At 41.3% G+C, this 27,511-nt stretch overlaps 1 protein-coding gene across 1 annotated transcript; it reads right to left on the minus strand.

Annotated features, from left to right (window-relative positions):
- Positions 1–481: 481 nt before the first annotated feature.
- KANK1 (KN motif and ankyrin repeat domains 1) lies at positions 482–27,511 on the minus strand. The gene is made up of 10 exons (XM_054003744.1): positions 24,866–27,511; positions 14,934–15,152; positions 14,016–14,124; positions 12,798–13,007; positions 10,767–10,854; positions 7,858–8,077; positions 5,167–5,309; positions 4,425–4,625; positions 2,104–2,202; positions 482–1,474 (listed from the first exon to the last, which is right to left on the minus strand). Exons 1-10 carry the CDS (start codon positions 27,087–27,089, stop codon positions 1,412–1,414), a joined length of 3,576 nt encoding a protein of 1,191 aa, XP_053859719.1. The 5' UTR covers positions 27,090–27,511; the 3' UTR covers positions 482–1,411.

Here is a 27,511-nt window from a genome sequence, read left to right on the forward strand (position 1 = left end):
TGTTCAGATCCCTTGAAGGAAGACACTGAAGTGTATTTCTGTCTAATCAGGTAGGTCAGAACTGACAAGGATACACAGGCACTAGCTTTGGACTTGGTTCCATGCCATCTAAAAAGCATTCCCTTCACCAAGTTGCCACAGGGCTACTTGTAAGATAAAACTCAAAGGCTTTTATTTCAGTTAACTACTTTTCAGTTCAAGTGAACTGCTTGAACACAGTCTGTCAACACCTCCCCAGGATGCTTCACATGGCTGAGAGAGGTCACATCTTAACCAAACAGCAAAGGGTGCTGCAGCCTGTGCAAGACAAGCAAAGGCAGATCATCTTGGGCAAAGTTCTTCCAGTCAGCAGGAAAAACCTCATGTGGGTACTGTCCAGTCCTCCCTGCCTTGATTTACCAATTTAGCTTGTTTTCCTGCTGCAGTTATAATGTGCAGACTTTCTGGATGATGACAAATCACAAGTAAAACAGGAGAGAAGTAAAACAGCATAATGAAATTTTATTGTGAAAATATGGCAAGAGTCTAAGGCACTTCAAACATTTCAATACACTTGACTAAAATGAATGTGACAAGGTAATAGCATTCCATAAATACGCACCAAGATGTACACTCAATTACACTCAAGGGGAATATACAGCTGGTACCTCTAATTTTATTCTCCAATAAACATGTATGGAGCTTATAGACTGAAACAGTTAATAAAAATATGGTAACAGGACATCTAATTCTTCATGTAGGTTTTAATTATTATGGAATATAAAATGTTGAAAATACTGTGTGAGTTAATTTTATATATACTAGTATCTTTTATATAAAAAGTTATACATTATCCCCAGTTAGCAACAACTTATTTAGTGAACTTCAGACCTGACAAGAAGCTCTATCCCCAATACCTACCCACTCACCCACCAGCTCAAGATCCATGGAACTGACTACATAAGCAACTGCAACTTCTGAATTTCAAAGTAATTAAAAACATGAAAATCATGTTGGAATGAAATTTATGAAAAGTTTACTGTGATGAAGTTTAGGCACAGTAAATATATTTTAGAATTACTAAAAATAAGCCACTGGGACACCCCTGGATGGATAGCTTTAGAAGTCGTAGTCTGGACATAACATAAGGAAGGACAATCTACAACAAAGAAAAACAGGATTTATGCCAGTGTACAGAAAGATGAGTATGTGAGGAAAAGAACAGTTCTGGCTAAGTTTCTCCACTAAGCACTACTTAACTACATGCTTGCTTCAAGTTTACAGTTTTCTACCTTTAGCACTAGATCTCTGCTTTCACTTTGCTGGTGAGTTCAGGCACAAGACAATTACATTCAGTATCTGTCTCAGTAAAACAGTAACATTTAGCAGCTTAAAGATGGCATAGAGATTTTTTACAGATATTTATACACTACTACTCAAATGTGGCTCTGTGGGTGGGACCAGGAGATGTCCTTCTGCTAAGCCTAGGAGTGCCCTAAAAGAAATAAAGAACAGTTAATCAAAGATAAATTATTCCAGCCAGTGGAGAGAAAACACAATACTCAGAATTACTCTGTTCAATTCTTTACCTTTAATTGTACAGATAATTTCTTTTTTTTTTTTTTTTAATTTTTGGAGGAAAAGTGCCAGCTATCAAACAGCCTACTAGCTGCAAGTGCATATTGTTTAGACAGTGAGGTGTTTAACAGCAGTTTATCAGGAGAGTGAGTCAGGGCTAGAAGAGAGGTGCATAGCTGCCAAAACACCTAGAAGAGCTATGTTTCAGTTTCCAGGTCAATAATTACCATTAAAATAATATAATAGCACCTCTGCACACTAGCCAGAATCAGTGATAGTGAGCTATCTGTACCCCTTGGTAATTAGGAGGAGAAGCAGGAACTGTCTGTTGCTCAGCCAGACAGGCTTCAACCTTCTGCAGTCAACATGTATTTTAAAAAGTACATTCCACTTAACAGCACAGAAATTGTCTTGTGAATAAAACTCAAAATTTCATGTGCTGTACTGCTGTACAGCTGCCAAGGAGTAAATTTCTTGTTTACATTTCACTATTATGTTCAACAGTAGCAAGTTAAAACATAACCTTACAGGAGGTTGTGTACTAACCGGTGACTGGGTTTTGGAAAAGTTGACATGGGCATACAGGAGAACTGCTATGTCCTTATGTCCAGCTTCCAGGGCTATTGAAAGTGCTGTGCTGCCATCCTGACAGAAGAAAGGAAGAAACAAGAGAATTAGTGCTTGTATGCTTTAACAGATCTCAGCCCACAAATAAAAAGCCCCATCAGCCCACAGAGAAGTGAAGTTACTAAGTGGAGGCCCTACTGCTCATACAGACAGGTTAATTTAGAGTCTTGTTTAATTTCTTTTGTTTTAAGCCTTGCACTGGTGTTTTATGAGGCAGTCCAGTTGTTGAAGACTCATAATTTCTCTAAACGAGGAGTCTCGATTATTGCTGTGGAAGAATGAGCACACTATTATCACAGTAATGTTACATGTAGTGCTGTGCAAGACCAGAAGATTGGGTTGTCTCAGAGAAACTACGATGTCAGTAACAAGTAGAGATTATAAGGGAGGGAAAAATGCTGGTCAGATATAATGATAACTGCCGTGTTAAAATGATAATTGTTGTGGTATAGTTCCCATCAACAGTAGGAGAAATTGCACTCATAATTCCAAATGGTCTTTGATGGAAGTCTAAATACAAATGGGCTTTCCTAGTCAAATACTGCCACCTTAGTTTCTCAGAAGATACCATTGCTTTCAAAAACAACAGCTGTTGAGGGTTCTAGAAGCAAAAAGTGCTATAGCTGAAAGAGTATTTTACTAACCTGCTTTTACTTACTAATAAGAGTATTTTACTGATTTTCCTTTGGACCATGTTTGGTCAAGGAAAACACAGATGTCAGGCAACCTGTCATATGAACTTGGTGCTTGGTTCACTGCCTGGCTTTTGGCTCTTGCACACAGAAATCTCTACAATAATGCCAGTATTTGAAATGTCTCACAGGGATGGAGCACGCATTCCAGCCACTGCTGTAGTACTGGTATTGGAATGGTTGGCACCAATTTTTAAATAGTAAACCCTTTTTCTAGCATGGGACGCGATGGACAGCATCCACATGGAAAGTCTTCTTATGGGACAAAAGGGAGCAATTATACATAAATCTAATTGTCCTGAACAGACAGGGAGCTAGAAGAACTGCCTACTACAGTGCAATATAAGGCATGACAAATGCACAGTTGACACTCCAATCAAAGTCAACACAGGTTCTTAAAGAGAGTTGCTGAATTACTGTGGCACACATTAATGGGATGATACTCAGGTTACTACTGATCATGCAGACTGGAAAAACATCACTGTGACACTGACAATAGCCAGGGGAATGCTAAAAATCTCAATCCCACAGCACAGACAAATTTGTGAATAAGCAGCAGTCAAACTGTGCTTGGGAAACTATCAAACTGGCCACAGGAATAGTTAAGTATCATGTCCCCATAAAGACTGTAATTATTGATTTCATATCTGATAGTGCTAACAGCATCCAAGCAGCAATAATCTAGACTGCTCCTGAAAGTGTTTGTTAGACTGAGGTCTTCTTACATTTTCCTCTCCAGCCAGAAGTTCCACACCGCTAGCACTACAAGGAACTGAGCTGCCTCCTGCAGCAGTTGGGTGAATGAAGTGAAATTATGTCCTTGCCTCTCTGCAACAGCTTCAACAAATAACCACCCACTAAATCCAAACCCAGGCTCCATTTCTGTGTTCAGTGGGTAAAGCAATAGGAAGAAAGGATGAGTATGCAAAAAATTTTGTTAACAAGAACATAGCAAGAAAAAAGCTAAGTCAATGTTTTCAAGCTTGAGAAATCTACAGAACAAATTGTCTGCTGACAATGTAGGCTGCAATGATCCCTGCAGACAAGGAATATGCAGGTGTCTCACTTGGCACTGAAGTCACAGTCTTTATCCATTTATTGTCAGGACAGTGTAGCTTCATGACTAAGACTGAACCTATAGTCTCAAAAGTCATGGTGTAGGTACAGTGGGAATATAATTTCAAGAGAATTGTAGGGCTGATGTTTGCCATAGGCACAGAAAAGCAACACAGTGAGGCCCTAAGTCACCAGATAAGGTCTTAACTGAAAACTAGAAAAGTCCTTTGAAAGGGGGAAGGAACGGGAGAGGGAAAGGTAAGGAGGGAAAGGGAGAGCTAACACATGTTTTTTTCTGTTCTGGCCACTAAACACCTACAGCTAACCACAGAAATTGCTACCAGGTATGTCTGTTAGAAAAGTAAAAATACTAGCCAAATAATCACAGTACTTGCTACCAATTAAGCAGAAGATTCATTGTGGCTGGTACTCTGGCACTCTGAGTCAGACATTCACCCAAGCAGATTTCAGAAGCATTGAAAGGCAACTCACATTGTCCTCCAGGGTGCTGTTACACCCAGGCTGAGCCAGCAGAAGCTTTACAATCTCCACATGTCCATGCTCACTTGCGCACATCAGAGCTGTAGAGCCCTCATCATCCTGGATATTGACATCTGCACCACACGCCAGTAAAGCTTTAACCATGTCTATCCGGCCATGACTCACAGCTAGCATCAGTGCAGTCTGACCAGCCTGCATGGAGAGAAGAGGAAAACCCAAATAACTACAGAAACAATCAGTGACAAAGAATGAACACCTTTTTTTTGAGACACTGTGTTTCTTCTGGGGGAAAAAATTGTTATTTTAAACAGTATTTTCAAGGCTTTGATTGCCATTGTTTAAATACCTCTTATGTATCATATATCTCACATTCACATAGCTATTTATTGAATTAATGGAAGATATCCTATCTATTTTTAGACATCTGTAGTTTATTCAAAGGTGCTAAATGGTGCAGAAGTTGTAAATGTTGCCCAAAATTCAGTAATAGTTCTTTCATACCATGATCAACCTTCATTTTTAGAAGAGGTCCAGACCTGAGGCTCAACTGTTCTTCCACAGCTCCATTTTGTATATAGCAATCAAAGCCATACATAAAAAACCCACAAAAGATGAAAGCAAATGAGAGCAACATTTGAATTGATCAAGAGCAGGGATGGAAGCATGGAAGGAACAATAAAAAGGCACAGGAGTACAGCAGTAAGAACTGTGCCTTGTGAACTGTTTGACTGACCTGACTGGCTTTAGCATTCACATCCCCACAGCTGAACAGTTCCTCCACTATCCTCATGTCCTTCTCCGCTTCCACAGCTGCAAGTGCAGCAAGCATGATGGGGGTATAACCAGCCTTGTTCTGATGATTTACATTACAGACATCTGCAGAGGGATGACATAATTTCTTCAGAAAGCAAGAACCCAAAAAGCAGTAATTGTGCTAATCAACTGAATAAACTGTCAGTAGAGCAGCCTATAAAAAGAAAAAGTAGCAACTGCTTTCATAATGGATGCAATTCAAGGGAAGGTGGAGAAGAAAAAAATTACAGAGGAGCTCTTGAGCCAGACAAAGAAAAGAATTCTTTTGTACTATGTGTACAACACAAGAGAGAGCACAAAGACATTTTATATATTATCATTTAGGGCTTTATTTTTGCTTTATTTTTTCCTTTTGTAAAAGCAAGTGGTCTGAAATTTAGCATCATATTCAGAAACACTGTCAGGATAGTCCCTAAGCTCTTCTCCCAAAGGCATGCATACTGCAGAATAAAAGTGGTCCAGTAACATGGTCGGTGGAAAAGATATTTCTCTTCAGCACAAAGTCTGTGTCTTTAACACAATTTTCCTGCAATTGGTGTTACTTTAAAAATCTGCAAGTGTACTTCAACATGTTTTGGAGCTGCCAAAAAAACCAACCCTTTAAATTAAAGACTGCTGCCAGTTCTACAGTGTATTTGACCACGAACAAAACTGCTCTGGGAACAAATACAGGCAAGTAAGTGCCTGCAACTTCACCAGTGCCAGCAACCGATATGAGTTCTCCTTTTTGTTCAAACCTTGCCTCCAGTCTGTTTCTGTTCCTAAAATTCTGCAGAAATTCAGCAGTGATTATTGTTTTATGGGGCAGCAGGGTGCTCATCATATTGGAAAGCAGGGACTCAGATTTACATAAACATTATCTGCAGACTAGAGGTTAAATTGCACCACAGGTATCTTAACAAGCAAAAATGGTTCAGGAAATTCTTCAGACTTATGGCCAAAGGATTTTTTTTTCAGTCAAAAGAACATTTCAGAAGCAACTCGAGTGCAGATGTAAGATATTGCAAATTTTTTGAATGTTAAATAGATGTTGGTGATGATACCTTATAACCAGTAGACCAATACTTCTTTCAGACATCACTTCTGTGAAGCCACTGAAGCCAGAGAACACAACAGTCTGCTAAATGCATTACATCCTGAGTAATGAAAAACTTTCAGAAGTGGTGTGCTCCTACTCTGACTAGACTACTTTAGCAGAGTGTGTTTTCTGAGGTCACATTTAGTTGCTTTTCCATATGGCTGAGGGAAACTGTTCTCCTATTTGTCCTCTTGGTGACTCTGCTTCATGCTATGGAGGATTCTCTCATCTCATCTTGTCCACTCTTCTCACCAAACACAGAGTTTTTGGTCTAAGAATCTACCTGTGATATTACCACACTGCAAAGCTGACCACATCTCTTGATTTCCAGCAAGAGATGAGCATGTTCCTTCTCCTCTGAGACACCTAAGGAAGCAGAGGGGCAGCTTCTTCCTACCACACTGTGCTGCAGACCCAGCCTGCCCCATTTCACCATACTCTTGACATTCCCTGCATTCCCCTGCTGTGACTCACTCTTCCCAAACACACACTGCCTTCAAAAGGACCAGAGATTTCAAAGTGCTCACTTTCCTCTTGAAGAAGTCTCTGCATGTGTGACACATGTGCTAGGTTATCAAAGCTGAGATTTGTATCTTTCATATCCTTGTTTATCTGATGTTACCCTTCTGGATTTATGAATACTGCTTGGCTTACACTCCAGACGTGTCATTGGCCTAGTTAAGCTTTCACAATCAACTCTGACAGGTTTTTCAACTAGTTTAGAGAAACAAACTTCACTCAGAGAGCAAAACTAGAATTAAACAGATTAAACATCTGCCTCGGACCAATTCCAATGTGTGATACCTTCTGCTGGATGCCATCTGGCACAGAGGCAGATTCTCCAGAGTAGTAGATACTCCGGAGTCTCTCCTTTGCCACTACTCTTTCTGCACGCGTGTTGCAAGAAGATCAAGAAAATGAAGCAACAAAAGCAACCACATGAAGCAGCATGGACTAGGTCCATGAAGCATGAAGCTTATGGACTAGGAAAATGGTCTCTGTGACAGAATGCCATATTGCTCCAGTTTCTCAGGAAAGTAGCATAGATAAGTCAGTGTGATGGCCAGAAAAAACTTCTGCACTGCTCTAGACAATGCTAGACTAGCTTGTGTATTTAAGATGGTATATATACCTCAATGCACCTTCCTCCATCAACACCCTACAGAGTGCTGAGCAGCAACTGTGCTGCCTCCAGAGAAAACTGCTGGAGACTGGTGCTGCTGAACTTGGGACTACAGTGCAAGAGTCAGGAATCAATCTATCTATCTATCTATCTATCTATCTATCTATCTATCTAAACTCTGTATATAATTTACTTAAGTGTTTTTTTTAACTTCTTCAAGAAGCATCACCTCCAAAGCTAGTACTAGAAAAAAAGACTCTAGACTACCTAAGTAAGCCACCATATAACTGTTAACAGTTAAAACACCTGCTGGAAGAAGACCAAACTTGGCCTCTAGTCCATAAAGAATTTCACCCATGAGAATTGCAAAACCAGAGTAATTTAAAAAAAAAAACATAAAGCAAACTTACTTGCATCCAGAAGAAGCTTTACAATTTCAAAGTTAGAATGTGAGACACTGTAATGCAGAGCTGTGTTTCCATTTCCATCTGCCATGTTGATGATATGTCTGAGGACAGCAGAAGAAATCTCTTCAAAAGCAGTTATGTAGTCTCCAACCATTTCGGGGAGAGCTGACTTCTGACTTGAGACACGAAACCACTCATGCTGGATGGTATTTAAACAAAACCTCTGCCAAAACCAAGACAGAAAAACTTACATATGGACAATCTATTTTAAAGATTTTTCCATCCCATAAGTCAGCAATGCAGGTCAAATATTTTTTAGTCCAACGTGGGAAGAAAGTATTCAGCTCACAAATAAGATGTACAAACTGAAGTGTCCCCTCTGAGTAAAGTCTGCTTTAAAACACCGTTTACTTCCTCTCACTTCACCTGATTTTCACCACTGACAGCACAGAATTTCAGGATGAGAATACTCCCAGAATTAACAGTTATCAAATACTGGTGAATGGGAAAAAAAAAAGAGTTGCGCAATGATTTCCATCAAATACTTAACTATGTTTATAAATCACAAATAAACTCAAGACTTTCTCACTGGACTTAAAACTAAGTCTGATAGGCCCAGTTCTGAGGCACAAATTATCAAATGCACAAAGTATATGAGAACTGTCTGGACAGCAGTTCTGAAGAAAAAGAACTGATCATTACAGACGATTACCAACTGAACCCAACATCACGTCGTAATGTAAAAGGTAAATACTGTTTTGGGGTGAATAAGATTTATAGCTTGCATGGCATGTGATGAAGTCCCTTCTTTCTGCCTAGTACTGTGAAGACAACACCTGGACTACTTTGTCTGGTCTGATCACTGAATGACACAAAATATTTGGTTGAAACAGTTTCAAAGATAAGCAGCAAGAATGAACAGAAGTCAAGGAAATCTGACTTACTGGACAGACAGGAAGGACTGGAGATGCTCTGCTGAAAAGAACCGCTGGGGAAAGAAACTGTGTAACTTTTGTTGCAGAAAAGAGGGAAAAAAGGAAGAACCTGTTCTTCACCTGAAAGCTCTCTGACTTTAGTAATAAGATATTTTAGTTGCAGTGAGAAGATGCAGGCTACACATTCAGGATAAACTTTCCCATGGGTATGGACTGTGAGTGGGGGAGTAGGAGCCTCTTAGGCCAGGTGACTTGTGTGTTGTGACAAGGTCGGTAGAGCAGATCTCACTGTGAGCCAAGAAGGCTTCCATATTCACCAGCTCTGACTTTGAGACACTTTCTCTAACCTGGAAGGACCACTGTATCTTGCTCATAAACCCTCACCTGCAAGGTGGCCAGTAAATTCAAGGGCAATTTTGCAGAGAAGACATTCAGAAAGTTTATGCAGCCTCTAGTGAAAACACACCAGTAGCTCTAGAGGTGGTCTGTGTCTGGTAAAGAGAAAATATTCTACCCACATCAGTGCTACCTATGTATCTGTACTACATAAACACATTAACAGAGTATTTTACATCAGTGCTACTATAATGTGATGTATGTATTCTGTGAACATAGAGAGTTGAAATGCAAAGGTGGCCATAAACTGACACAATAGAATTTTAAAATTTATTTCAGGCACTACTGAGTGCAAAATAGCACTAAGAAACTATTTTTAGTTACAGTATCACACACATTATTAAATAAACAACACACTTTTAAAATTCAATTAATCCATCACATTCAAAAAGATGCAGTCCACAACTCTTTCTGGTGTAAACAGCAGCTACAAGAGCTGAATATACTGGAAGAGGCTGGGACAACTCATACAGATCCTTAGCTATACTGACATTTAAGCTGTTTGGACAAGACTTCTTTATCAGCAGACAAAGGACAAGAGCTGATTAGTCTGCAGCTTCTACCTACAAAGCACTACTTGTGCTGGAAAACACTTTAGGTACAAGAAAGAAAAATGTAAATTCAAATTACCCTTCTAAGGCAGAGATCATAATCTGGTTTTGCCATTTTTGACACTTTCAACTCCAAGAGGGCCTAAAGCATTTGTTGTTTGAATGCCTAAACTACTCCTGAAGGACAAACACAGAATTAAAAACTGTATGTCACAATTGTATGAAACAATCTTTCAAAACATTCACTGGAGCACAGATGTCAGAACTGGACACAGACAGTATTACTGTGTCATACAGACAACATTATTGTCTTTAAGAAGCTGCAGATGCTCTATAGTAGAAAAGAATGACTAAGTTGTTGCCTTTTATATCACTGCACAAGTGTAACAAATGGAAAATTCAATTTCATATTATTAAGCAGTGGTCCTTTGCTTTCAGATTGCCCTCACAGAGTAGCATAGGCAATCCCTATCTGAGGCATTTCCATTAAGGCAAATACAATTCTATGTCTTGAGATTTGAGTAGTATTTAAGTATTAACAATAAATCCTCCTTACTCTCTGCAGCACTGATAAAAACCACCAGTCCAGTAAACAAGACAAACAGCATCCCTGTGCTTAAAAAACAAATCACCTAGTGTTTCAGAACAGACTCTGAAGATTTTTCATAGGATGCAACAGAGTCTTCACCCACTGCAGTCTCCTAATGTGAGGCCTGAAAGCTGTCCACACCACTGCTAAACCAACAAAACCACAGGAATAACACAGGAAGGCACAGGTATGTTGAAAGTGTACTTTCATGTTACTGTTTTTATGTGTGTGCCTTGGGACAACAGTACTGAAGCACACAAAGCACAAGTATATTCTCTGGATGGAAATGCTGTGGTACAAAGAGCTTTGTGACTCTTGCGGGAAAGATGAAATCCTCTTCTGCCTAGCCACTGCAGTGCTGGTCCTGTAAAACCAGAAGCTACCTCTCCCTAAAGTTTTTCTATTGCATCTCAAGAGAAAATTTTCACCTGTATTGCTTACCACATCTTTGTTGGTTAATGCCTTGGGGTCATCTATGTTGTTTCTCAGCAGGTTACAGGCAGAAAGCATCTTTTCACTTAGCTCGTACCTGAGTGAGACAGCAAAATACATGGCATGTTTCAATCTTTATCTTAGCATTTCAGTATAGAAATATTTGTTTTTCTGCAAGTTCTCTGGGAATTAAAGTTTCCAGGCAAGCCATCTGCTGCTACCATGCAGAAGCCACTCTGGCAGCTCTTCTCACAGACATTCCCTCCACACTGAATGGAGATGAGTGTGGGAAGAGCAACAGGAATGTAGAGGGGGAAACACATCACTTTCGTGCTGTAAGACTTGGCAACACTTCTAGTGGAAATTCTCACCTACTGCTGTGTGACTGCAGAGCACACTTTATATGCTATGTGCTTTGATTACTTGACTGACAAGGAGAAATGCCAATAGTTAATGCCAAATCTTAATTCTGTGATGGAAACAGAATTAAGCAGTGGGAAACAGCTCAAGAGGTGCCTCCTTGCCAGATCCCATTCACTGGAACTAGCCCTTCTCATCCCACCCACTCTGGAAATTTACTCTCTTTCTTCAGCCCTCTTTAATTTTTACTCCCTTGTCATTACAAATTAAAAAAAAAAAAGTAAAGAAGGCCTGTGCCACATGTCATAGCAGGCTGTGGCCAGCCATCTTTGCCTAAAATCTGCACAGAGGATAATGGCAGTTTTTCCAGAAAATGCTCCCAAAAACCAGAGAAGCTAACACACTCATGTGTGTAAGATGGGCGTTTTAGCCCCTGTGTATTACAAGCCAGCTGCTAGTGCTAACAGAGCAATGAAATTTCCACCATTGCATGGACCATGGCCATACATGGCCACGTGCCCTGACTCCTCCCCTCAGAGGGCATCACCAGGGCAGTCAACTTGCAAGGAACGTGCTCCTTGAGTACAATGGCTATCTAAGCTGTTCTGATGCTCTTCTTCCCAATCAGCCCTTGCTACTGTAAATACACGTAAATTAGAGAGCTCTTTTCAGAGGCTGCCCATCTTTTTATGCCACCTGTAAAACAGCAGGCTATCCTACAGTACTGTATGAAGTAAGCTCAGGGCTCTTCAAATAACACACAGCTCCAGGGCCTCCAAACTCTGAACTATTAATTTCTGCATCTCTTTTATTTAACAGCTGACAATTACAGATAACTTGATGCTAAGCTACATCTCCAGTGAAATGTGACATTAATTTAATTTTAGCTCTTTTACTGTTATTATTCTACCTACATAATTTTCCAAATTAGCACACTGGCAAATCCATTATCTGTAGGATATGGATTTCACTGCCACAATTCATACTTCCTTTTGCTGTTTGCTAACGAAGAATCAGTAAAAACTCACCACTTTATTCTTTCCATATGCCAGAAAAGCACAGCCTTGTCTGTCAAATTCTACCTTACACAGCAATTTGAAAAGTACCCTAAGACATGACATGTTGAACAAGTGTGTGATGGCAGCCTTGAAAGTGTATTACAGTAAACAATCTCATATCATATGAAGCACATGATCTCAGCGTCCTCAGTGTTGTACCCCATCATCTTACTGTGCCATGCCCAAGATGCTGTGGAAGATGCAAATGCAAGATGCACTCCTAGCAGCCAGCTGACCTGATGTGCATGGCTCAAGATTAACTTGTTTGCTTACAGACCAGGACATTAACAAGGCACTGCCTGCTCCCAAGCGAGTGCCAGTTGTAACCTGGGACAGCCTCTGCTAGGGGAGGCACCAGGGTCTTGCTGTTAATGAATCATTTAAAGTCAATAGGGTCAGCTGCTAGAAAGGATACCCTCTGACACCTTCTTCCTGCTCACACACAGTCATTTTGCCATGAAACTGCTTTTGGCTACCCACTTGAGGAGGAGGGACAGTGGACAGCAGTCGGCCAGTGTTGGGGCTGATGCTTTCTCCACAAGCACAGTCCACACAGCTTGCCCCTTGACACAAGGCAGAGGCGACCTCCTCAGAGGCACACTCTGGAGAGGGTGCAGCCTACCTCTCTCTGATTTCCACCTCCTCGGCCTCACACTCTGGGAGAGGACTGTCTTTCTCTGCTCCCATGGCACAGACCTCCACAGCATGGGGGGTGGGCTGCTTTTCTTCTGTGTGCTGGTCGCAGGGGTACTCGTGGGTCTCACACTCCTCCTCTGAATCGGAGGAGGAGCTCTCCTCGGAGCTGGAGTCATCGCTGGATGTGGTCTCATACCTACAGGGAGAAGGGGCAGGGGCAGAGGTGCTTGTTCAGTGCCACTCTGCAGCAGTCAGTACCTGCTTGCACCGGCACAAGTGGAAAAACGTCCTGCAAAAGCTTTGTCCTGTTTTTTCCTCGGAGACCTCTTCTACTCACTGAACTCAGTGTTACTGGCAATGATACTGTCAGTATTATGCACACAGTGTATAATGAAAGAAGAACAATCTCTTTTTAAGTCTTACCATTTTGTCAGACCTTGCCTTATCCCCAAACTGAAATTACTTTGTTCAGAGTAAATTGTATTGCCTTACTAGGCAGATATAAGCACGGAAGCTAACAAATCTATGATAACTTTCCCTCACTATATGTAATGATACTTTTAGCTAATATGTAGGAAATTAGGTAAGTGAGATATTTAGACTATATACCGCACAAAGCATTTGTACTAAAGAAAAACTAATCTGAGGAAAGGGCTAAAAAAGTTATATAAAAACAATTGTATGAAACCATTTTAAAGGTCTTTGCAACATTCTGCAAGGGCAAGTAATATTCTAAAAGAAGACAATTTTCCATACTGTCTTCTGTATTTGTATAGGAAGTCTCTGTATATATTTAACACAAAGCCAGAAAAATTAATACTAGGGCAACAGTGTCTCTTGCTGTATTGTTTAATAGTATAATGCTGTGCTTGTCAGCTACCGAAGATACATACAAGTTTTCCTTACTACAGCATTGCCTGAGAAATGTCCTTATGGCTGTCTTGAGATTGTTTCACTTTCCTGTGGTAAATCTGGCAGCAATCTAATGTACAGGTATTTGAGACTGATGCCATATATGACTTGCAAGCACAAGAGGATTAAGAGGAGCTCAGATGATCAATTCTTCCTTCTTATCCTTACACTCAGCGGTTGCACCTCAGCCTGAAGGACAGGCCAAACCTATGCATGTGTTCCTGGGCTCTTTCTCTTCTTCCCACTGTGAAAAGTGCTACAATAACAGTTGTTTTGGAGACAGGTCTCTTACCCGCCATTAATGCCAGCAAACTGCAGGTTCTTCTTGGTGTTGCTCAAATCCTTCTTCCCGTCTCTTTTCTTCATGATAGATTTGAGTGTGTTCTCATTATTAGTACATACTGTTAGGAAGGGAGATAAGTATACATATCAGTATAAATCTATAGCCAGCTTTGAATGCAGCAGCATTATGGTTGATTTTTCAAAACAACTCTATATTTTTCAACAGCCCTCTCGGTAATTTACCATCTGAAGCTGGGTTTTCTAATATACATACAGTCATGGTTTGACATGCACATTGGAAATAGAGAAGGACAGCTTCAAAATCAGCTCTGGAAACTAGTTAAGCCTAACTTTTCCATCTTACAACATGCTGCTAATCTTCATGATGCTTTAGAAAACTTAAAGAAAAGACATGAGCTTTTTGTTTTTCTTTGCTATTAGTGAAAAACTTTTAACACTGAAATCAGTTATTCTGTTGACAAAATCTTAATTCTTAGTGTCAGACAGCAGCAGCTTCTTGCCAAAATGAACACATTAATACAGCATGTTTAACAATACATACAGCATATTTAACAAACTATTCAACAGGTAGGTTCAATCAAAGATGGTATTTTAGATTAGTATTCATAAAAAAAACTTTTAAACCAATCTTTATACCAAGGACAGGTAAAAATGCATAAAAAATTAAGTATTTTAAAAATTATTAACCCTTTATCTTTCAGAAGATTTTTCTTAGGAAGACACTAAATTGCATTTCACTGATGTGCTACAACCTGCCATTTAAAACCTAACCACTATCTGCAGACACATGCTGTCACACTGTGAATTTCCCCTCAGCTGCATCTTTGAGAATATTGAAAACCTTTAACTGTATTTCATATTCAGACTCCACCAGCATGATGAAAAGTGAATGTGAGCCAGTTATTACCATAGAGACCTGAGGCAAGCTGATCATCCGTCAGGTTAATTGGAGTGAGAGCTTTATCCTGAGAAGAAAAAGACTTCCTTCCCTGAGCAGCTTCCACAAGGGGAGTCTTCCTCTCCTCCTGAGTGGGCACAGTGTCCTGCTCCAATTTCAGCATTCGCAAATTTGATGTTAAGTGTGTATTTGCAAGCTGGCCATGAGGGATGTACTCCAAAGTAGCACCTGCCAAAGAAGACAGTAGGCATCATGGATGAGTCAAATGATAATATTTCCATCAATACTGTGATCAATAGGAAAAAAAAAAAAGCAAAAAAAAAAAAAAAAAAAAAAAAGCAAAAAAAAAAAAGCAAAAAAAAAGCTTGTCCTTTAATATACTCTTTCCTGAGGACCTAATCAGAAAAAGACTGTGATAATTTTCGAAAAACACAAAAAAATGGCCATGCGTTTTTCTTTTGATAAAGACATACAATACAAGGACAAGCTATGAAAATATTGGCTTTAAACTGCATGAAAGGAATGGTCCTTCTTTTTCCTTCTTTTTCAGTATGAGCAGTGACCTCAGCTCCTGGCACCCTGGTCAGGGTGGGCTTACTGAGTTGCTCCTTGATGACATGCTTGAGGAGCACAGTATGTTCACAGGCTCTGAAGGTTTTTTTCTGCAAGAACAGTAACCTTTTCGTTGTACTCGTTTTTTAAGAAATGTCATTTTCCATGAAAGCAGAAATTTTCCCTTTTTTCCAGTACTCAAACTAATTCTGAAAGCTATGTGCTTTGTCTAGTTACTGAGACAATTGCAATGAACTCCCACACTACTAATTTTTTTTTTTTTTTTTTTTTTTTTTTTTTTTTTTTTTTTTTTTTTTTTTCTGGTCAGGATTGTACTGAGCTAGTAGTTGTATTTAAATCAAATTCCAAATCTTTGGGTTACACTTTTTTCCCCTCACTGATTTGCATTTACTCACTTTTGCCCATTGTGTATTCAAAAAGCAGTGCTAATTACACAGACTTTTACAGATTCCCCTGGAGTTACTCCAGCTGTGCTATTACAACTTCTCTACAAATCTGCACAAATGCTTTTGTTTGTGAAACATACTGAGTGGTTTTTTACACACATATGCCTCCCTAGTGATCTTGTTAGCATTCAAGGAAAAAAAAGCTGAAGTTTAACTTGCTTTAAACACTACCACTTTTTTTCCCTCCACTCTCTTCTTGCTTTCAATGATGTGTGCCTCTATATTACTTTTTGCCTTTGTATTTATCAAGAACTAAGGCATAGCCTTCTCATTCAAATATGAGTGGCACTGCACAGGGTGCAAATACACTGTAGTAAGGTAAATTCCAAACATTAATTTTTAGACACACAGCCACATCTCTGTCTAGCAAGCTGTTCTTGTTAGACTGCCTTTCCCCATTTTTACTTCACCTCAGTGAATTTTTCCTACAACAGGACATAACGAAGCTGATTTTTCCAAACACTGTCACTTCCCAGCACCACTTCTTCCTTTTTGATCCCATTCCCACCCAAGTCTCTGAACTTCCAATGAAGTCTCACCTTGCATGCATTTCCCAAAGCATCCTTCTCCAGCAGTGAGGCCTATTGCCTAGTCCCACCATGGCTTATAGCTTCTCCAACATACAGGGGAAGCTGTCTGCAGGAAAAGGCATGCAGCAGGGTATTGACAGTCATGTCGCTACAAGCACAGCAAAAAAGCTTTTTCTTAAGAGTGAAACGTGTGTGTGTTTTTGCGTGTGTGTGTGTGTGTGCGTGTAAGAAGGCAGAAGCTTCCCAGGGCACCCTGGGTAGGAGTAACCCTTCTAGAGACATGTCTGAACACCTGGGCACTCATGAAAAGCAAGAGGGAAGTCCTGCCCTCGCTTCCCCCACCACTCCCCACTTTTCAGTACAGACTTTGGTCAGGTCTCTTCCCAACAGCAAGCATCATCCCTCATCCAACAGCTGAGGAGAAGAGGGCTGCCAAGGTGATAGAACACCAAGCCAAAACCAATGATTTTTAAACTCCCTTAGCTGAAAACGAAGGGAACTGTCTCTTTGCTTGCTTGGAGCTGCGACAGGTACAATTAGAGTATCAAGCACAGTAACCACTTCCAGCTGCAGCTGATGGTGGCTGCTTGGGCTGGTTTTACCAGGTCACCCCTTCTGCTCCAGACTGGTGTCTGAGGACATGGGAAGGAGTGAAGGAAACCTGCTCTGAAGCATACAGGGACATGCAAAGTTCCAAAAATGCCCAGGTTTGCTTTCAGCAGAACTGTCTGCATAGTCTGCCAGACAACACAGTTCTCCTACTAAAGCAGCTGTGACAACCATGGTGTTTCTGGAGGCACTGAGGGCAGGACTCTGGCAGGGCAAAGTGGGGCTCCAGCCTGAGGTGAATCAATAGCAGGACCTGTGGACCCTTGTCACGCCCCCAAAGCCTGAGCCTAAATTTCCTTAGGTGTCTCCATCCTGCCCTGGGACAGGCAGGGGAGGGAGCTGCAGGCTAGGACAGACAGAAACGAGGACAGTAGCAGACCTCTCTCCCCTGACTCATAGCCTTTCCTGAACTTGCCACTAATGCAACATGATTTCAATAGGTTCCCCTTCTGGTACATGCATCATTGGCTGAGAGGCACCACACTGAATTCAGGATACAGGGCATGATGTCCATGCCTTCCAATGAAGAAGAAAAGGGTTCTGCTCATCTGGCCCCTGGCACCTGACAAAAGAGGTGACATCAACACTTGAGGGCAAAGAAACAATAAATGTGCATTAGACAAATCGGTCAGTGTACTCATTCTCCCTGCAAAGCTCTTAGAAGTTGCATGAACAGTACCCAATGATGAGGGAAAGAGAGCTTTGGGTCCAACTCAGTATTAATGCTGCAAGCTGTTAATTATAATTTAATATCAGCTCCCAGGCCTTCCCCTTTTCAAGACAGCAAACATGAAGACACTTGATAGCACTGAGTCTAATCACTGAGAAAAAGAGACAAAGGAAGGAGCTGTACCATCCAACATTATGGTCCATGATTTAATAGATTAATCTATTGCTGTGCAAACCAAAAAGCCAAATGAATCGAGTTCCTTCTTCCTCCAACAGAACTGCAGGGCTACTCTTATGGCTGGAGGTAGCGCACATCTCTCCAGTGTGGAAATGAAACCCTGGCTGAAGATCACCACCGGTCTACACAGATCCTAAACCAGACTGTTCCTTTCACTTCACAGAGATCTCAAGTATGCTTGAGCAGAATCCTTCTCCAGGTTGCAGTGCACAGCACTGACAGCATATCTGCCAACAGGTCAATATTCAGTCAGGCACTACCTCCAGACAGAGACCCTTGGGACCCTCAGAGACTCTCCAGACAGAGACTTGCCTTGACGATATTCCTTAACTTACTGTTCCAGGCAAATACTGCAGACTTGACATAAGTTTCTAAGTATTGATATAGAATAGCAAATTACAGCAGGGACTTGTCAAGAACTTCTAATGCATTTTTCAACATAGTAGAGGATTTTGGAAAACTTCAGGAGTAATTCAGAGACAAAAGTATGACACAGCAGAACAAAAAAACTTGCTAACTTCATCTGTACATAAACACTTATGCAGAAAGCTGCTCTAATCAGTTTCAGAGGGAAGCAAGAGATTGGAGCATCTTCAGGGGTTTAGCTCCAGTGGTGTGAAGGAATGAGAACACCTATTTTTAATTTTTTATACAGAATCTCCTCTCATAAATAACTTGTGCTTCTTTTGAAAATCTCACCACTTTAAACCAGGGTGACATAGCAAAGTTGCTACAGAGAAGCAACAGATTACCCATGCCATTTCTGGCACCTTTAATATCTGTCTACTGTTATTAGGATGCAATTTTCCTTCCTAATTGCAGATCTTCCCTCACATTAATGACAGCACAAGTAGTCATGCTGTTAGCTGGTTCAGGGAACTCAACAGACTTTTCTGAATTTGTGATGAACTCATGGGAACAGAAGTCTGGCCTTCACCTGCTTTTGAAATCTTCCATTTAGTTTGATGGAAGCAAACCTAAGTGTTATCATAAAAACAATTTAGCTTGACAATACTTTTATCCTACTGCAAACCAAGAGAAGTGCAAACAAGGCTGGGGGATTAAATACCATCAGGATAAGAACCTAGCTCTCTGGCTGGAACATCATAGCCTTCTAGCTTAAAAAAGCACACAAGCTTTTTTTATGTGGTAGCTGCAAAAAGATTTTATTTTTAACCTTTTGGTCAGTGCCAGCATATATATGCACAATATCTTTAAAATGGTCAGTGATACAAGCTATACATTACCCACTAAAGACAGTGCACAAATACTGTCTGGAGCATATATAGCAAGGAAATACTTCTCTTTTACACTGCATGATTTCTTTACAGTAACAATAAGCTCATTACAAAATGATTTTAACTGAAGTACTCTCCTCCAGTGTTTTTAAATTGTCATGCCTTAAAAGTGTTTTTTTTAAATAGAAATTATTTTAATCCACTTTCAATTTGGCCTACTTATCAGAACGGTAAAATAAAACCCATTCTACTAAGGTACATAAAAAGGCAGTAATGAGCAAACATATTATGTTTAAACATTTACAATGATTGATAGTAATCCATCCAACTAATGAATGCAGTACCTTCACAAGACTAGAGAGTGGTTTCATTGTAAAAGGTACTTTTGAGCCATTCTACATTAAAAGCCAGTGAATTTAAAGTTTCAAACCAAAAAATTTCCACACATGAGCTTTTTATACAATAAACTGACAGAAGGCAGATTCTCTTGGAGCCCAAGCATAGGCAGATGTTCAACTAGCATTTAGCTCCAGCGAAAACACTCCTTCTAATAGGATGAAGGCTCTAGTAAGAGAACTGCAAGAACAATCTCATTTTCACTCTCACTTTAACCATTTTCTCTGTGCTGAGAAGTTGTTTTTTATCCCCAAATTAGATTGTGAACCCAGCTTGTTGAAACTGGAAGTTAAAACCAATTCTTTTCATTAAACATGACTGATCACAAAAGATCACACAGCTTTGAAGCAGCTAATCATCTTATTTATAAAATGCTCTTTTTTCCAAGACAATTGTGCACGAGGCTTGGTGAAAGGCATCCTTCATGTCCCTGAAGAGTGGTGTATCAAAGCATCTCATGATGCTGGGCACAGTAGGAAGGTCAGTGTGGAGTACTTCTTTCTTTCTCATTCATGTGGATTTGATTTTATCAGCTGATGCTTTATTGTTGCTGAAATATAACAACACTTCCTTGGAAAAATGGGAATCTCTTGCTATTAAATATTCATAGCTGAGCCTGTTACCATGGGAGTGGAACTCCAAATAGAGCTCAGTGCCTGAACATTACATCCCTTTGCCACACCATAGGGAGAGAACTGGGGCTCAGACAACTGGAGAACTGGAGAACAGACAGCTTAGCAGGCTGCAGATTGCCACTCTATAAGCAGCAATAAATTTGAAGGGAAAAATAATCTATAATCAATAGATTATTTTTTGCACAATTATTTGCATAATTGTGGCAAATTATGCTCTCTGCTAACTGAAGCAGAAGCCAGGAGATAGAGCAGCTTTTAGATTCAAACACTACATGTAGTGCTACCATTGAGCCAAAGCAGCAAATATTACAACGCTAATAATGACAACAGTAACAAGCTTGTGTTAACATATGACCGGGGAAGGTACATCAAACCTCTTAGAAGAGGTTTATGGAGGCTGGTACCATTTTCGAACAGCATTTCAATTTGAGCTTCCCATGTTGTCACAACTAGCAGAAACCACCTGCCACAGTAAACATGCAGAGGAGGCACTGTACTCTCTGAGACATGAGCCATACGTGTAAATAAACAGTACTCATGTAGCTCTTAGGTGGGACCATCTGCGTGGCTGTTTTGCATCATGCATGACCTTCCAGGGAACATGGAAAATGCTCCACATCTTCCCAGCAGACTGATGGATGTGTCCTGTTTGTAACGCAAGCAAGAACATCTATACAGAAACTTGACCCGGTGATTGAGGCATGCATCTGTGGCAGCTGGAGATGCCTTCCTTCACCTGCCTAGACACAGGCACAACCACTGTGATTTGTTGCAATCCACAGCTTTACAGGATCACCATCATACCTGTGCCATATCAGCGCAGGCTTCTGAGCCTCAAGCAAGCCCTGAGTCTTCAGCTGCAATAGTTCATGCTGCCAGAAGACAAGTTACTAACCTGTCAACAAAATCTTCAAGAGAAAGGTGTCTCAAACAGAAGAGCTGCAAAGAAAACCAGCTTTCTCCAATTGCCTGCATTACAACTGACAGCACAGAAGACGACGACCATGTTTACACTGCCTCATTAGTCCAACACACCAATTTTGGAGAACCAGAGCCTTCTCACATCACCATCATTCTTTTGGTCTTTCCATTGTACCTCAGCCTGCTTCCCCAGCTCTGGTTAAAACTTAAAAGCGGAAAACCTTGTCAGATTTTCCACCAGATGGCACATCAAGATTTCCAAACCCTTTAGACATTCTGACATGACATGCTTCCTATTTTCTTTCACTCCCTGAAGTTTTAACTCAAGAAGCTGCCTCCTTCCTCATGATGACTAAGTAGTGTAATGCTTCTACTGGGACACTCAGTCAGGATTATTCTAAAATGTGACAATAAAACTGATATCTGAAGATCACTGAGGCAAAATAGCAATGCATTTTCAGGTAATTTTTCAGGGCAATGGCTGATCAGTTGTTCTTTAATGCCATTCTTGAAAACTCTCTGCTAGTGAAAGACAGCCACCTAGACCTGTGAAAAGACTTGTGAAAAGTCCAAGTAATTAGAACCTGTACAAGTGACATTAGGCTTCTGACTGGTATCTCGCAAAACAAATCATATGAGCATTAAAATATAACATCCTGAAAATTCTTTAAAAATCTAGTGCAACAAGCAGAGGAGATTAATGCACTTGCCTCCCTTCAGGCTTCCTATATACTGTCTAGTCTAAGAATATGGATCAGTTAGCATCTAGGTTTGTGACCCACATCCATATGTATAAGGTGGACGCACAGGTTGCACAGTCCAGCTAACATGACTTTGCAGAGTGGAAATGTGCTCATCTGGCCAGCGGGTTTGAATTCCCTAAGGTCACTAGAGCTTCTGAAAGACAGTACATATGTAAATGTTAATAGCATTTGCCAAGTTACAGAAGGGAAGGTGATTATTTTGCAACAAGCAAAATACTAATTTTATAATAGACTTGGCTCAGAGGTCATCTCAGTGGTCTAAGGTGTCTGGAGATGAAAACTGCCAGCCTCTGACCTGCTCAGCAGGCTCCAGCTTTCCTGCCTGTGTCTCCATCACCTGCCACAAGCTGTGTCAGGGAAGGTGAGATGGCAGAGGTCCCTGCAGCACACCCAGTCTCCCCAGCAATAACAGGGAGATAAATATGTAAAGCTGAGAAGTCAACTGATGTACTATCTCAGAAGCAGCACAGACCACTGATCAATTAGAACGGCATACTGGTACCCAAATCATATGCCTCAAAGCTAGCTCAGGTATTTTTGCCCTAAAAGAAACTGGCCTTTAAGAGATACTTCCTAAGGATGCTCTTTGAATAAAGCATTAAATATAATGTTACTGATGCTAATTGGAAACTGACACTTCAGCCTGTTTTTTCTAAAAAAATGAGGTGTGTGCAGTCACACTTCTCTTAATAGCTTCAACTCAGTTGCTTACTTGAACTGAAGTGGAATAGAGACTCAGTGGTCTGAAGGCTTTTTGTGTTTATACAAGCTTTACAGAAATCAGTCTGAGATGCCAGGCCTAGAGAAAAGGGCACTGGCTGAGTTCACACACACACCTGGAAAGCTACACCAAAGAGATCTAAATGAGGAAAAAAACTTATTAAGAGTTCACAAGCTATCATGAAATACTGGTGCACGGAAAAAGAAAGGCTTTATTAGTTCCAATGATTACAGAATTATTCAAGTTAGTGTTTCATTCAGCAAAAAATCCTTCTACAGAAATATATAACACATGATCTGTAAAAGCGCAGGAAAGGGCAGCAGGACCAGCAGATAAATGTATTAAAGGCAATATTTTCAAAATTAATAGAAAGAGATAGGGTAACATTTCAGACTTAAGATCTTTTTTCCACTCCAATTCTCCATGGGTCTAAACTGTTATAGACCACAGCTTGATTTATGTATGCTGTCCAGGCATCCCTCACCAGGGACTAAAAATAAAGAAATTTTACACTCATCATCCACAGCTAAAGATAATGGCATTACAAGTTAAAATAAAATTATTCTAAAATAATTTTATCAGGAATGTGAAATCTGAATCGACGTATTAACATTTTTAGTAAGTATGATCTGTTGCTCCACCTGTGTCTAAATGCTTTCAAGCCTCTTGACTACACATTTGATACTGTGCAGTAAAAGCTAGGAAAGGAATTAAAGATTTACAGCTATTGATAACTCTGGTTCACTGTTTTACAGACACTTTTGATATCTGCTAGATACCCTTATTATTATTATTCTATCAATACTTGTAAGAAGACCAGAATATAAAGTGCATACCAGAAAAATAATAATATTGCTTATACAGTATCATATTGCATGTATGCAGACAGAATATCATATGTTTTCCTTACTGCTACATAAAAAAGTTGCTTATTCCTTCACTGTGAGAACGTAAACCTTTTAAGTTTTTAAACTTAGCTTATTACATGGGTGGTTCTATTTAGCACATCAACAGATGTGCTAAAAAACCAGATTTACCAAGTTGCATTTTAACAAAAATAGATAAAATTTAAGACAGTAAGCAAGTTGCAAGAGCTTTATATAACTATTTGGATTAGCCAATAACATTATGCTGACATTAAATAGTACATACTCAGGGTTTTTTTTCCCTATTCAGCATCTACAGGACATGCATTTGTGCCAGTCTTTGCAACCTCCTTAAGCTCGTTTCAGTCACTGTATGGCAGGAGCAATAAGAAAGTATCTAACGTCACCAGCAGGCACCAGTAATGTGGTTGGATTCACAAAAATAAAAAAAATGGCTAAGTTTTAAACTAGACTATCAGACGTTAAAAAAAATTTAAAAGTACTCAACTCTACCTCAGGGAATAAAAAAATTCCTCAAAATAATTGTCTATATTTTTACATTAATAAATAAAAGGCAAGGAGTGTTTAAATTAAAATTCTTGCCTTTCCTGAGTGTCACCAAAACCTCCAGCAGTAGTTATGCCTTTCAAACACAAGGTTGTAACTAGGGATTATGACAAACAGTTACTGGAACAGAGAAAGTCCAAGATGTGGCTTCTGTGAAGTGCTCTGGAGTTGCCTATTATAAATTAATCAGCCTGTTGGAATAGGGAAAGCACCCCACACCTCTCTGTCTGAGCAGCACAAGCAACAAAGGCAATGAGCCTTTGGAAGAAACACTACAAAATCTAGGCAAATGTCTGTGGAAACAAGTCAGTTTGACATCAACACTGTAAGTGACTTTCGGCTCTGTCAAATCTTGACACTGTTGTTTTTAAAAACCTGCATGCCAAGTTTGAAATTCCAAACCCACAGGCATTAACCTGAAATACTCCTGAAGTTATAACATTAAATCAGCACATTGCACAGTGGTTAAAACCTTTCAAAATTTTAGACACCTCTCTTGTGTGGTCAGAACCATGGCATCATCATCAACAGAACCTTCAGTGCCTGCTGGACTGGGAGAGATAAAATCGCCTCTGCTTTTTCAGCTACCAGCGATGGCTTGAACGGAATACCCAATGGGCATTCAACAACAATGCTATGCTCTGTGCTTCTTTGGGGAGGGCTACACAGTGGCTTCCAGACTATTAGAGAGCCTAGCAGGCAACTGATCTGCAGCCCTGGGAAAGAGCCAAACAATACGCCAGATGTGTGCCTTGACACTGGGCTTACCTGATGGGGTGCTTCTCTCCATGCACTGCTTCTGAAGGTCCAGACTACGCAGCTCCTCTGTACTGGCATATTTCATGACAGAGTTGATGGAGGTGAGGGTGCTGATGAGTTGTGAATTGAGAGATCCAATCTGGGAGTGGGGCTCCCCAAAGGCTTCTGCCAATTCACTGTAATTTTCAGCAAGCAGCATCTGCTGTTCCTGCAGCAGCTTCTGCACACGTTCAATGTAGTGATCCAAGCCTGTCCTCAGCTCAGATGGAGGCAGAAGGCTCTCTGACTGACCACTGACTGGGTCACACACAGACTCTCCCCCAACACCTATGCTCCTGGTGCCAGTTGGGACAACTGGCAATGGAGGGGGTCCACAGGCAATGCTCCTCATTTTCAGACCAACCAGGTAGTTCTCATAAACACTTATCTGTCCAATGCCACAGTCTTTGGTTTTTATTGCAGAAGACTTTTCAAAGCCAGGGTGGCTAGAGAGCACGGTGCCCACTCCAACCGAACGCATCTTAGCAGACATGTGTATGTCCTTCACCCGGCCATCCCCTACTGCCACAGTCCGCAACTCCACACCGTCCGTGCTGGTCTGCTTATCACAGCTGCTTAGAGTGGTGTTAGTCCCACAGTCTGCCAGGCAGGCCACCTCCGTGCCAGTGCACTGGCTCACCATCTCCAAAGCAGTGCTGGTTTGCTGGCTAGCTGTGGAAGGCACAGCCATCACCATTGCCTCTGCCCTGGGTACAGCCTCTGTGGCTGTTTCACGGGACACGTGTTCCTTGGGCACACAAACCACCACGTTCACTGAGCAGTCCCCACAGCCCACAGACCTCACTGCTCCAACCGCCTGTGCCATCTGGCAAGGGCTCGGCACCTCTGATGGCTCCTCTGTGTTGACGCCTGCCTCACAGATGCTGGTCTCTGTGCCCACTGACTTATCATGCAGCTCCGTGGACCTCCCTGTACCCTGATCTTGCACCTCTGCCCTCTCCCTCACCAGCCATTGGCTCATCAGCAGCTCGGGGCCCACAGCCGCACTCCGTGTGGCAGGTCTGCAGGAGGTGCCAATGCTGCTTGTCTGCAGATGGTTTCCCACTGACGAATCAGCAACGTTCACGTGGTCTCCCACCATCTGGTCTCTTGTTTGTACAACAGCCTCCACCATCCTACTGACAACATGGGGTTGAGCCATCACGGCTTTATCCAACTTCTTTCTAGACCCAGCTGCCTGCAACTCCTGTTTTAATTTGGTCATTTCCCTGTCATGGGTGGTTTCTTTTAACTGAACCTCTAGTCTATAAATCTTCTCCTTAAGGGCTTCAATGGTCTGCTGCTGAAGCTCTATCTCCTTCTCAACCTCTGCAGACAATCCAAGCATGGCCTCTGTCACCCCAACTCCACACTCCCTCACTTCTTTCTCTGTTCCCACAGCTACTTCTTTGTGTTGCCTTGCAGATCTGTTGTATATAATGACATCGTTCATGTTCTCATCAGCACCCACAGCAACAGATCGGGCTTCTTTTGTGAGGCTTTCTCTGTTCACCCGAAGGTTTGCCGGACTTTCGTAGTTGCTATCTTGGATTTTTTTCTCCAGGGCTTGCATCTCAGCAGTCAGCTGCCTGAACTCCTCTATCCTCTGAGAGCTCTGCTCCACACTCTCCATCTCTTCCTCACAATCTATATACAGTTCTCCACCTCTTCTCACCTGAGACATGTGTTCCCATTGCTCTGCATTTCCTGCACTATAGGATCGCTTTCTGAAACCGTATACGTCATTTTGAGTGGCTTTCCTGTGGTTTTTGAGTTCAGCCATTATGTGCCTCTTCTCCTCCTGCAACACTGAAATTTTGACCTGCAGCACAGGAATAGTCTTGACTTGCTCCTCAAGCTCCTTGAGACGCTTGAGGGCAACTGCCATTTGCTCCCTGATGTGCTGCAGATGCACCGGGCTCACGTTGGTGACTGGTGTGGATATTCCCGAGCTCATGGGGCTGTGACGAATGGAACTACCCAACGAGGAGCTGAAACAGGCACCATAGTCGCCGTTCCCCTGATACCCATTCTGCAGGTGCTGAGACACTTGATTGTACCCACTGGATCCCACAAAAGAGGGGAGGGAGCTTGTGGAGCCCATGCCTCCAAAGCTGGAGAGTCGAGGCCTGCGGACATCTCCAGGCGTGACCTGCATCATCCTCTCCTGCTCCAGTCGCCTCCGTGTTTCCATGAGTGTTTTTGTTACAAGAAGGTTATGCCGAGGAGGCTGGGGGGAGGGAGGAGGAAGCTGTTTATTCTCTGGGACAGTTAAGTAGGTAGGAGATACTTCAAAGGAAACTGAGGGTTTGGCAGGGACAGGCAAGGTTACTTGACACCTCGTTGCCAAAGACTGCTTGTTCTCATCACTATTTGATGAAGAGAGGGACTCTGTGGAGGTCCAGCCACTGCACTGGCCACCAGAGTTCTTGGTACCCACCGAGGCTGGTACAGCTTTCCTCCTCTTTCTTATATTTAGTTTCTTAATGGTATTTCCCTTTTGTATATCATCCACGTACTTCAGAAAATCCAAGTCTAGCTGGTAGCCATAAGGTGTTTCCACAAAATAGGGGTCTTTCCGTTCTTTTTCATCTTCTCCATTTATAGTAACTTCCT

This window comes from Vidua macroura, chromosome Z (genome assembly GCF_024509145.1).
Source record: "Vidua macroura isolate BioBank_ID:100142 chromosome Z, ASM2450914v1, whole genome shotgun sequence".
In the NCBI taxonomy this organism is placed as follows: domain Eukaryota; kingdom Metazoa; phylum Chordata; class Aves; order Passeriformes; family Viduidae; genus Vidua; species Vidua macroura.